General features: G+C 49.9%; 3 protein-coding genes across 3 annotated transcripts; 1 reads left to right on the top strand and 2 right to left on the bottom strand.

Moving 5' to 3' along the window:
• The first annotated feature begins 252 nt into the window (after positions 1-252).
• On the top strand, positions 253-912 carry LOC128278392 (peritrophin-1-like). Its single transcript, XM_053017120.1, has 2 exons — positions 253-259; positions 326-912. Exons 1-2 carry the CDS (start codon positions 253-255, stop codon positions 910-912), a joined length of 594 nt encoding a protein of 197 aa, XP_052873080.1.
• Positions 913-2,474: 1,562 nt separating this feature from the next.
• On the bottom strand, positions 2,475-7,361 carry LOC128278391 (uncharacterized). The gene is made up of 3 exons (XM_053017119.1): positions 7,355-7,361; positions 7,163-7,279; positions 2,475-2,881 (listed from the first exon to the last, which is right to left on the bottom strand). Exons 1-3 carry the CDS (start codon positions 7,359-7,361, stop codon positions 2,475-2,477), a joined length of 531 nt encoding a protein of 176 aa, XP_052873079.1.
• Positions 7,362-10,111: 2,750 nt separating this feature from the next.
• LOC128277481 (protein obstructor-E-like) lies at positions 10,112-11,332 on the bottom strand. Its single transcript, XM_053015940.1, has 2 exons — positions 11,326-11,332; positions 10,112-11,265 (listed from the first exon to the last, which is right to left on the bottom strand). Exons 1-2 carry the CDS (start codon positions 11,330-11,332, stop codon positions 10,112-10,114), a joined length of 1,161 nt encoding a protein of 386 aa, XP_052871900.1.
• Between the last annotated feature and the right edge of the window lie 1,003 nt (positions 11,333-12,335).

Here is a 12,335-nt window from a genome sequence, read left to right as displayed (position 1 = left end):
CGGTTGCGTGTCAAATGATTAGCCACTCACTTGCGGTGTAATACACTGTTCCTCGAACTATCGGTAAACACTGCTACGATGTCACTTTAATTGGTACAACACTTTGTACTTTGTCAACACGGTTTCGGAGCGACACGATGCGCGTGGTGGGCCAAGTTAGGGATTTCGCTCTCGGTGAGCCTATAAAATGGTTCGCGTCCGTCTACGGGGAAGTCTATTACACTGTGCCGCTGAGACTGTCCGAGACAAACCATGAAAGGTAGGTAGTTCGCCTCCAAGAACTCCATACTTTCGGTGAACTCACGCCCCAAGCTATCTTTCGTAGCTCTGCAGGATACGCTACTGCTGCTCGCCTTGTCGATGGTGGCCGTTGATGCCGCGGTGACGGCCGTGCGCGATGCCCGCTGCCCACGTGTAGACGATCTGGAGAGGACCGTCCATCTGGCCCATCCGACCGACTGCAACCGGTTTCTGGTGTGTGCGTCCGGTATGGCGTTCGAGATGCGTTGCCCCGACGGTCTGGAGTACGATCTGGAGCAGCTGAGCTGCGATTACGACTACCTGGTGCGTTGCGCAACGGACGGGCGGAAGCAGATTCAGCAGGCCAACCAAATCGTGCAACCGTCGGGCGAGCCGGTGTTCAATCGGCCCAGCTGGGAGGACCGGGAGGCTCCCCGGGTGGAGGTACCGAAGCCACAGTACAAACCGGCGGTCAGCGTCGTGGACGCGCGCTGCCCTCGCACCGACGATCCGATGAAACCGATCCACCTGCCCCGCACCGGCAGCTGTGCCAAGTTCATGAAGTGCTTCGGAGGCCGAGCCTACGAGATGGACTGCCCGGCCGGTCTTGAGTTCGACGTGAAGGAAGGGCGCTGCGAGTATCCCGCGGAAGGCGGCTGTGGTCGCATGTAAGCTGAACCTGAAAGTAAAAGGGCTGAAAGGGCCCAGAACCTGAAAGTATTCATGTCGAATAAAACGGTTCCTCATTGCACAACTTACACTGCCACTGGCTGGACTTGGACTACCTATTTGAACCTTAATCCGTTGCGCTATGTTCCGTAACCTTATAGTTCCAGAGTTGTTGTTGGTAACACTTATTTCGTAGTTTCAACTTCAAACTCGATCGGAGAGGAACCTGTGATATCCTTATGCTTTACTCCAATAACAACGCCAACTTTAGTAGCTCTCAAAGACGACCGTCCTCGCCTATTTCCATTATCCGACTGACGCCGCGCTCCCCAATTCACATATAACCCGAGTCCCGAGACTAATTATAAAAACAACATTTTATCGGCAAAATTCTTTATTATTCATCAAGATAATCTCCTTCAATCCCATCCCACTTTTCAATGCCATGTTTGTAGAACGATTTGTCTTTTGATTCAAAATGACCCTCAGTAGCAGCGATCACCTTCTCATTCGAGACAAATGTTTTTTCCTGGAGCATCTTTTTGAAATCCGCTAAGAGCCAGTAGTCGCTGGGGGCCAGATCCGGCGAGTACGGAGGATGAGGAAGCAGTTGGAATCCTAATTCGTTGAATTTGGTCATCGTTTTGATTGAATTGTGACATGGTGGCTTTTGTTCTATTGTGACCAAATGCGGCACCCATTTGAAAAAAACCTTTTTCATAGCCAATTTTTGGTGCAAAATAGTAAATGCACTACCAGTTGATATGTTCACCATCTTAGCTATCTCGTGCACTTTCATTTTGCGGTCACCCATCACGATTTTCAATACTTGCTTGGTGTTTTCGGGAGTTACTGCCTCATTTGGCCGACCCGAACGTTCCGCATCATTTGTATCAGCACGACCGCGTTTGAAGTCAGCATACCACCGACAAATGGTTGGTTTCGACGGAGTAGAGTCCGGATAACGATTTTCAAGCCATTGCTGAGCTTGAACAATGTTTTTTCCCATTAGAAAACAACGTTTTATCAACACACGAAACTCGCTTTGGTCTATTTTTTCAGGATTGCAAAAATAGCGTCACTTTAACCACTATAGCTTTCTTGGTTATGGTTCGAATTACATCAAATTTTAACACACCTCATTAAGATGGTTGAGAACCTTCAGAGGCTGGTACTTCTAAACCATGGTATATAAATGGCATTATCAGCGCCATCTCTACGCTAGTCTCGGGACTTATTGAACGATGTGTTACATTTGCATATTTTTATTCGTATACGCCACAGAACCGTTCGAAGTCTTACAGAGTGTTGCTTTAAGCCACGTTCTGGTGGTTCACTATACGATCATCCACAAATCTGCAAAATAATCTTAAGGCGTCCAATGTTGTTGTGGCCCCTATTTGCCCTATTCCGTTTGGCTGTTACTTCATCTCGCCAGAACATAGAGTACGGAGTATTTTCAGCAAAACCGAGTGTTTTATTCAAAAATCTCTGTTAACCCTCGCAAGCAAGTGTCCGTCAACCTGACGATCGCATCTTTCCGTTTAGTCCATTTCGAAACAGGATCAGTAGCTGGAGCACTGGGCCAGCGCCGGGTAGTCGCAACGGTTCACCTGGGTACCGAATTCGAGACCGCCTGGGCAGTCCATCTCGTAGGCACGGCCACCGAAACACTTCATGAACTTGGCACAGTTTCCGCGCACCGGCAGGTGGACAGGCTTGATCGGATCGTCGGCACGCGGGCACCGGGCATCGACAACTCCCGGCACAATTTTGTAACCGTCTGCCGTCAGCTGCTCCTTCGGGGGTTGCGGCTGATACTGCGGCTGGTACTGTGGCTGGTACTGGAACTCGTACTGCTGCTGCTGCTGCTGCTGCTGCTGCTGTTGACCGTAGTACGGTTCGTAGCGGGGCTCGGCTTGCGGAAGTGTTGCTACCACAGCGGACACGATCACAGCGAGAACGATGCAGACTGCCACCAAAGGAAGAGAAAATCGTGGACCAGATTAACGCCACCCGTTAGACGACCAACTCCGCCAGACGTTACCTTTCATTTTGTTTGTGCTGTGTGAACTTGGTTAGTTCTAACTTCTATCCTCCTAACGGGTACACAGCGAATGATGCTGAGTCTCCGGCGCCTGCTTCGCTTATATACAGAATCTAAATATTGTAAGTAATACGACTAATTGACCAGAAAGAGGAGCCACAGGCGAGGGTAGTTGTCACGGTGTTGCCTAACTGGCGTTCGCTTTTACCGTTATCAACGGCAACATCGCATCCGACCGTTATCGAACCGTGCGTACCACGAGGGAAAAGCCCACGAAACCGTGCCGTACGGTTCCGCGAAGTGGCTTCACGCGAAACTGCTACACAATCGGCCAACTTCCGTGTTTTTTCATTATCGGAGCCCAAACACGGTATCTCATTTAGCAAGTGTTTCTTTAAAAATTTAGTAAAATTAGGATCAATTAGAATACCTGCGAGAGTGTATGGTTTGTCTACACGAGGTCACCTCATTTTAGTATCCCTTACTGAGCCATGCTGTGTGCAATAATCCATACTAATGCTCGAGCCTTAGCTCAGCCATTACTTATGCAATGTTCGTTCAACAGCTTTCAATGTACCGTGTTAGTTTTGAATATTCTTTAATTTAACGATCGCGTCTGTACTGGAAACTTGATTGAATGGCCTACCACCCACCTTACGCTTTGGTCAGTTTAGTGTCGTCCGTAGGGTCCGGAGCAGACATAAGTTCTGCAAGGAGAGTGCACCGGCAGACGGATAGGGCCGAAGGATTCAGGCAGAGAATGGCGGCAATCTGTAGCCACTCTTCAGCTGTAGAAAGCACGCTTTAATCTACAGTTACTATAAGCATAGGCACAATAAATCCTAGAACAAGGATAACTCATCGTATTACATTAGTTGGGAAAAAGGGCAGCGAGCAATCGGCCCTCCGGTTGTATCAGAGACTATCTATATTTAAAAAAGTCGATATCCATATGTATCAGTACAACCCTGAACTACAGTCGAGTAATCCTGTCTTTTTGACATTCATTTTGACAGGGCGGTTTATCCTGTTTTGATCTAGCCAGTATCGCCTCCGATCATCTGAATACAAATCGTTTTTTGCGCAGTAAACATTCGTGGAAAAGATGAATCTGAACGATTTGCCCGATGAAGTAAGTGATACACAATTTCAAGTAAATATAGCTCACTCACAAGTGTTTGTTTTCGACAGGTTCTATGCATGATTTTCGACAAGCTCGATCTGTACGAGCTGAAGTTGGCATCCCTCGTGTGCCGTCGCTGGTCGGAGTTGAGCTTTTCGGGTCGAAGGATGGACCGTGTGTGGTTGGTGCAGCATGATGCCGGATGGGAACTTGTGCTAAACACCCGCAGGAGTTATCGCAACATTCGTCAAAGGCCTTTTGTGGGGGACGATGATCAGTTTGACAGCTTAGCACAGTTAATGCGCACGCTGAAACTTCCTGTTCGCAAGTTGCACATACGATGTAGCATTACTTCCCAACAATTACTATGCCTTCTTCTGGAAGTTCCTGAACTACAACATTTCTCTATTGAGGGTTACATTGACCCCAAGTGCAAAACGAATGGACCGTTCCCGGTTTTGACGGAACTAAAATCCCTAAAGCTGCACCGAATGGAAAAAAATCAATTGGATTTCTCTGCAATGAATGTCTTAAATTTGCAGAGTCTTTACATGAGCTGCGAGACAGATCGGGAGCTGGAAGCATGGAGATACGTGAGCGGGCAGTTGAAGCTCGTTCACATATATCTGTTTAATGCAACCTATTTCTCTCATTTTCTCGAGCTAACGTTCCCACATCTAGAGGATTTTACCATAGAAGATGTTGCTGGTGAGACGGTTGAAAAGATAGCTTCAAGCAAAGCTCATGATTTTTTTCGAAGACACTCCTTGCTTCGAAGACTCACTTTCGACGTGACTATTCCAGTAGAATGGATTCGAAGCATTACTAGCCACTGTTCTAAACTGACGTATCTAGACCTTCTTCAGGATGATCCGGAAGAAGGTATTTTAGAATCGCTGGTGTACTGCCCTTTCCTTAAGGTAAGCAAATAAAACACAAAAACCATAGTTTACTCAATATATTATTTTTACAGCATCTTAAATTACACGGAAAACTGGATACAAAACTGTTTCGTGGAGCGATCAAATCACTCGAATCAGTTGAATTAAGAATGCATCCTAGTCGCGTTTTTCTCGAGAACCTTTTCGAAACTGCGCCACAATTGCACTGTCTGGACATCAACCCCATATATTACGATTACCTTCAAGCATTGGATTGTAAATTCATCTGCGAGAAATTTTCCTGTCTCCGACGGTTAGAACTAGACCTGACTCATCAGGTAAGTTGCAACGGCGATAGTAGATGTTCACTGTACGCGCCATTTCAATTCCTTTGATTTCCTTCGCAGATACCAGCCGACAATTCTGTTAGAATTGACAGATTGGAACATTTAGATGAACTTGAAATACGTAACGCTGACAGCATTAGCTTCATTCATCGCAATAACGTTCGGTGCTTGACACTAAGGTTTTATCAGGTATGTATCGGGGACACTAACTAAGGGTTATAATCGTGATGTTCAATCAACCCAATTTTTTCATCGCTAACCGTTACAACGTCGACGCTTGAAGATAAAGAACAAGGATCTTGACCAGATAGCGGAAAAGTTCCCCCTGCTTAACAGATTGTCCTTTAACTTCTGCCCCTGGCTATCTGAGCCTGGGATCATACGGCTACAAAAATTGATCCCTTCATGTAGAATCGACTTCGACTCGCAACGTTTTTATCCACAAGTCCATCCATTGGCCCGTCGTTCGGCTCGTATAAAAGCACGTAATTCGAAAAGCATGCCAAAACTTGTACTGTAGAAGCAACGCTTTCAATAAATGTACTTCGTTAACTTTCTTTTGCCTATTTCCTGCGGACCGTAATAGGAGTCGTTGTTTGGTAAAACGACATGATGCGACCGAATCCCTCGTGTGCCGTCGGTGGTCGACGCTTACTTTTATTGGGCGAAGAATGAACTGTGTGTGCTTGGGGCCCCGGAATGCAGGATTGGATTTTTTGCTCAATACCCGCAGGAGTTATCGCAAAATTCGCCAAAGGTCTTATTCGGGGGACGATGGTTAGTTTGAAAGTTTAGCACTGTTACTGCGCACGCTGAAGCTTTCTGTTCGAACGTGGGAAATTAATTGTAATGTAACTTCCGAGGAATTACGATTGATTCTGCTGGAAGTTCCTGAACTACAGCATTTGTCGATTTGGTTCATTAAGGACAACTGCAAAACGAATGGACCGTGCCCGAGTTTACCGAACTTAAAACCGCTGGTGTTAACCAGGTCAACAAACAAATTCAACAAAACAATTTCAAACACTTCCGTAGGAATACGCCAAATTTACAGAGTCTTTCCATGCACTGTACTTCGTTCATCTGAATGACGTTAATGAAACCTATTTGCATTCTTTTCTTGAGCTAACGTTCCCAGTCCTAGAGGAGTTATGCATGGATGAAGATAGCTATATGATTATTGAAGAGTTAGCTCCAGGAAGCAGTAATAGTTTTTTTCAAAGGCACTAAAAGGCACGAGAGCATCAGAGATTAACATTGTCTCAACTACTAACATTGTCTTAACTACCAGCATGAAACATTCTATGATACGATCGGCACTGTAAATGATCTTAAATTCGCTGGGTTCGCCAAAAAATTGCCAGAAAACGTAGTGTTCAGTGTTAGCATTCCATTGCGGAGTGAAATAGTATTCATACATGTGCTTTATTCATGAATAGTGCCTTCAAACACATCAGCATCGTCACCTTTTCCACGGTATCCGACCCTGTGGTCGGTTTTTCTAACACATTATATGTCTGTAGCTGGTATAGTTGTCCATAGTTCGGAGTTCACCGGCTGTGGCCAACACTGACTGGAGTCTCCTACTTCATGCTGCACTGGGCTTCATTCGGGTATTCGCAACGACCCGAACGCTGGCTGTACTCGAGCCCGGCCGGGCAGTCCATGACGAAGCCCAAGCCACCGGTGCACTTCATGAACTTGCCACAGTTAGCCGAGTACGGCAGGTGGACCGGGCGCATCGGGTCGTCAGTACGGGGGCAACGAGAATCCGGGATGGCCACCACTGGCTTGTATTGCTGGTTCATGTTGTGCTGCTGCTGGTGCTGCTGCTGCTGGTGCTGCTGCTGCTGGCCGTTGACGTAATGGTTGTAACCGTAGTTGTAGTTGTCTGGGATCTTTATACCAGAAACGCCGTAGTTGTACTGGGCGCTAGCGCCAGCGATGGCACACAGGGTCAGCACGATGATTGCTAGACGGACACGCGTGGGGATAGCAGGATAGCAGGTTACACGGAAATCTTCGAAGAACTGCTCCCTTAACTTACCGTTCATGTTGGAGTTTGTCGTTCGTTTGATTGCCTGAGTTCTTTCACAAACCAGATTCGTAGACTACAGTGGCCATCCTAACGCCACTGGGTACCTTTTATACGACTTGCTTGCCAATTCCAGACTGCTGCTACCGAATAGTCAGAGGTTCAGATGCTTATTAGTTAGAATGTGTTTCGCTGTTCTCTGCGATTGCTATCGAATGCTTTTTTGACGATTGCCGACCGGCAGACGTGGTTCCGATGCCGTCGTCCTGTTTTCCAATTCGTTTTCTGCGGCGATCAATCGCCAAATCGTGTTTAATTATACTCGAAAGCTTTTACGCTTTTACTAGAGTAAAAGATAATTTGACATGTTTAGTGTTGCTCACTGCATCCTTCGCAAAGGCCGAGGGACGGCCGAGTTTCAAGGCACACGGCAGAGCAAGCTACAAGGCCACTCGTTAGAGATTAAACGCTCAGCAATCAACAGCCGTAACCAGGTTTAGGGCGAGTGTACGGGTGTACGCATATCAAATTGACCAGACTAAACGTGATTACCATAACTGGCCAACTGAAGGCAGCTATTGATGGTTATCTTGGGGCGGCTATCTGGTCGCTGTTATGCAACGGCGGCTAAAGGAGTTGTTTGTCTTATCATGCACCCACAGCCAAGTTCTCTTTTCGGACAAGATCTTTCGCGTATGATGTTGCGTTAGTTTGTCACCGTCGTCGCACAATCAGTCACAATCAGAGGAGGGTACAGAAATTATGCATCAACCGACAACGCGGAAAACCCATTACCGGGGCCGACAGTTCCTGGAATATGTGCTACGCCACGCTTGCCAGCGCGCCTCCTGGAAGAGTGCATCTCTCGTTGGGACAGAGCGCCCCAGGCCAAGTTCCAAGCATTAGGGCCACGTGCCTTATATAGGACTGAGCTTGTCGGGTTGACGTAACAATCGTTTCAGTGTACAACCGTCATAACCTGCAGTCAGCTGATTCGGCATCATGAGAGGTGAGCTAACTTTAGAGTAAAGATTTCGTCTTCACTTGGTTACGTTTCCTGTTTTTCCTGTAGCTCGTTATGGGCATGGAGCATGCCCCGTCTCCTTGATGGTGCTGTGCCTAGTGATCGGCCTCGAAGCGGCGGTGTATCTTGAGCAGCCAGTGTGGGAGGCTGACGTAGGCAGTCGCAATGCCGGTCCATTGCCTATCCAGCATTACGGAAGCTATTGGAACGCCCGGGAGCCACCCTATCAGGGTGGTCTTCCTAGCAACAAGCCCTGGTCTGGTGGACTTCCGCCGCTTCAGCAGCCTCAAGAGCAGTACCCCGTCAAGCAGAACGGTCCCAATCCGCCATTGCTTCAGGAAGCGTCGGAGATGAAAAATCCAAATTTTGAAGAATCCGATCTGGGGGGGTGGAATAATCGACTTCTGCTCCAGCAGTCACAGTGGCAGCCGGAATTGGTACCGCTCGTGCCAAACAGACAAGCGCCGCGACCACTGGCACCACAGCGACCGGCAGTGCACAATACTTTCGAAGGCCTGGAGAAACCGCGAGACCGTAACCAGCGGCAGCAGCAGCAGCAGCAGCAGCAGCAGCAGCAGCAGCAGCAGCAAATGTTGCAGCAACTGAAGCTAAAGCAACAAGAGGAGGCACTGCGCCGGGAGCAGGAAGAAAAGGCGTACCAGGCAGAGCAGGAGATGCAGGGGAGCAGGAAGAAAAGGCGTACCAGGCAGAGCAGGAGATGCAGCAGGAACGACAGCGCCAGGAGCAACGACTTAAGCAGCAGCAGCTGCTCCGGGAGCAGCAGGAACAGAAATGGCAGCTCGAGCAGCAGATGATGCTAAAACCGTCGGCACCGCGACCAGTCGTTCGTCCTCCGGCAGTGCGACCACCGGCACCGGTGCAAAATCGGTACCCTGAGACCTCCTACGGATCGGATGACGGAGACGAGGAGTACGGAGCGGAGGCATACCAGCAGCCGATCACCGAGGCGGATGCTCGCTGTCCACGGACCGATGATCCACTGAAGGCGGTCCACCTGGCGGCCAGGACCTGTACGAAGTTCAAGAAATGCTTCGGTGGCGTAGCGTACGAGATGAGCTGCCCGCCGGGGCTGGAGTTTGACCACAAGCGAAGCCGATGCGACTACCCGGGCATCGCCAAGTGTTCCGCACCGTGAAACCGTCGACGAAAATCAAATAAATACCAGGCACCATTTTAGTAGAGAATGCAAGCAAATCTTACAAACACTTTGTGGTTCTTTCGATAGATTACTGTAGAATAGGCTTCTTTGTTGTTGCGTTTTGGTTCGTTTCATCGAACGATTTTAAGTCGTATCTGAAGGCCACAGACATGACTGATTTTACTAGACTGGCTTTCCTGTACACAACTCATCACGGCAATCCTTGACCGACTTTAGTTTCCGGCTGTGTGCGCTCCTCTGCGTGTAGTACTCCGGCTTAGGACTTATGTGGCAGATCCATCGACAGGCGGTTTTTGTCAAGCAATCTTCGGTGACCAGTGACCAGTGAAATCTTCCAAATAACCGAGAGTCATTTGCTAGGAACGCTATTTATTTCACTACTCAAAATCTTCATTCTACACCACTGATATTGGAGGGTGCCCTGGTGGGGTATGCTCATTGGTCTCGTCGTGTTGGCCATATTGTTAAAACGGTGTACAAGTGTCAGCTGAACTGAATAAATACTTCTCTCTTAGGTCTAGCGCGCACCCCGCACACACACAGATACACACTTCTAGCGCCCGGCTCAGCTACCGCGGATCGTGCACTTGGCCACCTTCGGGTAGTCGCACCGATCGAACCGCACGCTCCAGTGCTGGCCGATCGGGCACTGGATCAAGAACGCCCGGCCGTAGAAGCACTTATAGAACTTGCCGCAGTCCCGTGGGTGCGTGAAGTGGATCGGCTCGCTCGGATCGTCCGTCGCCGGACAGCGGCCATCCACGACGCCGGCCACCATCTCCCGCTGCTCCGGGGTCCACTCGGCTGAATCGATCGGAAACTCGTCCTCCTCATCCTCGTAGTAGTCATCGTAGTAGGCTGACGCTTTGCCGACGCTTTTGCGCGATTTCTGCAGCGAGCACTGCGCGAACTGCGGGTAGTCGCAGCGGTTGATGCGCACCCCGAACTCCTGGCTCGGCGGACACTCGATCGTGTAGGCGCGGCCATCGAAACACTTCTGAAACTTGCGGCAATCGGTCGGATGGGCCAGATGAATCGGTCGGTACGGATCGTCGTACGTCGGGCAGCGAGCGTCCATGACGCCCGCACTGTAGCTGAACTCGGCCTTAGCCGGCCGAACGAATTGTTCCGGCTCCTTCTGCTCGGCTCCGGTCGGGTCCACGTCCTCAGAGCCATCTTGTCGGCCGCTGGCCTTGGCCTGCTCTTCGGCTCGCTTTGCGGTGCACCGAGCCAGGAACGGATAGTCGCAGCGGTTCAGTTCGCTGCCCCACTCTTGCCCCTCCGGACACTGGAGCTCGAAAGCACGGCCATCGAAACATTTGTAGAACTTGCGGCAATCGGTCGGGTTCGCCAGATGGGACGGATGGAAGGGGTCGTCGAACCGGGGACAGCGGACATCGGTGCTGCCCGCCTCGTACCGGAACTCGGCCGGCTCGGGCTGCGCGTAGCCCTGGCGGCACTTGGCAAACACCGGGTAGTCGCAGCGCTGAATCTGCTCGCCAAACTCCTGCCCGGGCGGGCAGGCGATCGTGAAGGCGCGCCCATTGAAACACTTCTGGAACTTGGAGCAGTCGTTCGCCACCGCCAGATGAACCGGGCTCATCGGGTTGTCGTACATTGGGCATCGCGCATCCGGAATGCCATCCTCGTACCGGAATGACTGCTGCGCACTGACACTGCAGAGCGCCACTGCCACCACCACCAGCAATGGCTGAAAAGCTGCGTGAAGGGATGGAATAAGAACCGAGAACGACGCCCCCTCGAAAGCGGATCACTTACCGTTCATTCTCAGAACTGGCTGGGCCACTGGGATGCTGGGTTGCTCCGAAGGATGTTTGCAGCGCGTGAGTCTGCTTACTCTCGCTCTCTCGCTCTCTCTCTCTCTCTCTGTCTCTCTGTGTAAGCTTCCCGTCTGCTGGCACTGAGGAATGATGCGTAGCGGTTCGGTGTGGGTCCGTTTTATAGTATACCGTCTGGGAATCCTACCGTCAACCGATATCAGGTGACTCATGGTGCTTCCCACAGTGATTGCTCTCGTTATCCTTCGATCGTCGATCGGATGGAATGCGGACCTTCCCGTCAGCACCGTCTGCGTGACCGGTGGTCAGTATCGGGTGTCGAGCGGTAAGTGCCGGTCCGCTCGCCGGTCATCCGCTACATCGAAATGGCATTTGCGGAGATCGTAGGTACCGTGATATCAGCGCACCTAACTGAATAGTGCTGTTCCGGGGTGGCTACATCTTCACCGTATCGCTAGCGTTGTCAACTGACCCCAGCCACCCAGGCCGGACGGACGGATGGTTGTGGTGATGGTCAACATGTACCCCGCTCTCTCGCTGTTTGTTGTGGTGTCTCTTCTGATGGCTATCTTCAATCAGTCGCTCCATTGGATACCGGAAGTGTTTTCACGTAGCCGCACGCAACCTTACACCACGTAATGGAGGTCTTTAGACTGGTCACCCAATTCCCCGATAAGCTGACCACAAGGTTGGTCATGGGACCCATGGTGGCCGTGATAGTGGCACTTGCTTCCGACCCACCGTAGTCCATTCATCAATTCCGAACGGGCTGCCAGAAGGATGTTTGGCGTCTTGGAATGTTCTCGAGAGGCGCTTCAAGTTTTAGTAATTGTGACTCAGCGTACATTTAACAACTAAATGAGACCATTTTAATAATGGAACAATTTGCCGATAGTCGACATTTGCTAGCAAGCATTAGTCATTGTTGTGCGTGTAATTGAATTCAACCGGTAATTGAATCAGTCCACCTCAAAACGTTCCCCTCAGTTC

Source organism: Anopheles cruzii, chromosome 2, assembly GCF_943734635.1.
Source record: "Anopheles cruzii chromosome 2, idAnoCruzAS_RS32_06, whole genome shotgun sequence".
Classification (NCBI taxonomy): domain Eukaryota; kingdom Metazoa; phylum Arthropoda; class Insecta; order Diptera; family Culicidae; genus Anopheles; species Anopheles cruzii.
Note: the sequence above shows the minus strand (reverse complement) of the source record. Positions and strands in the feature narration are given on the sequence as shown.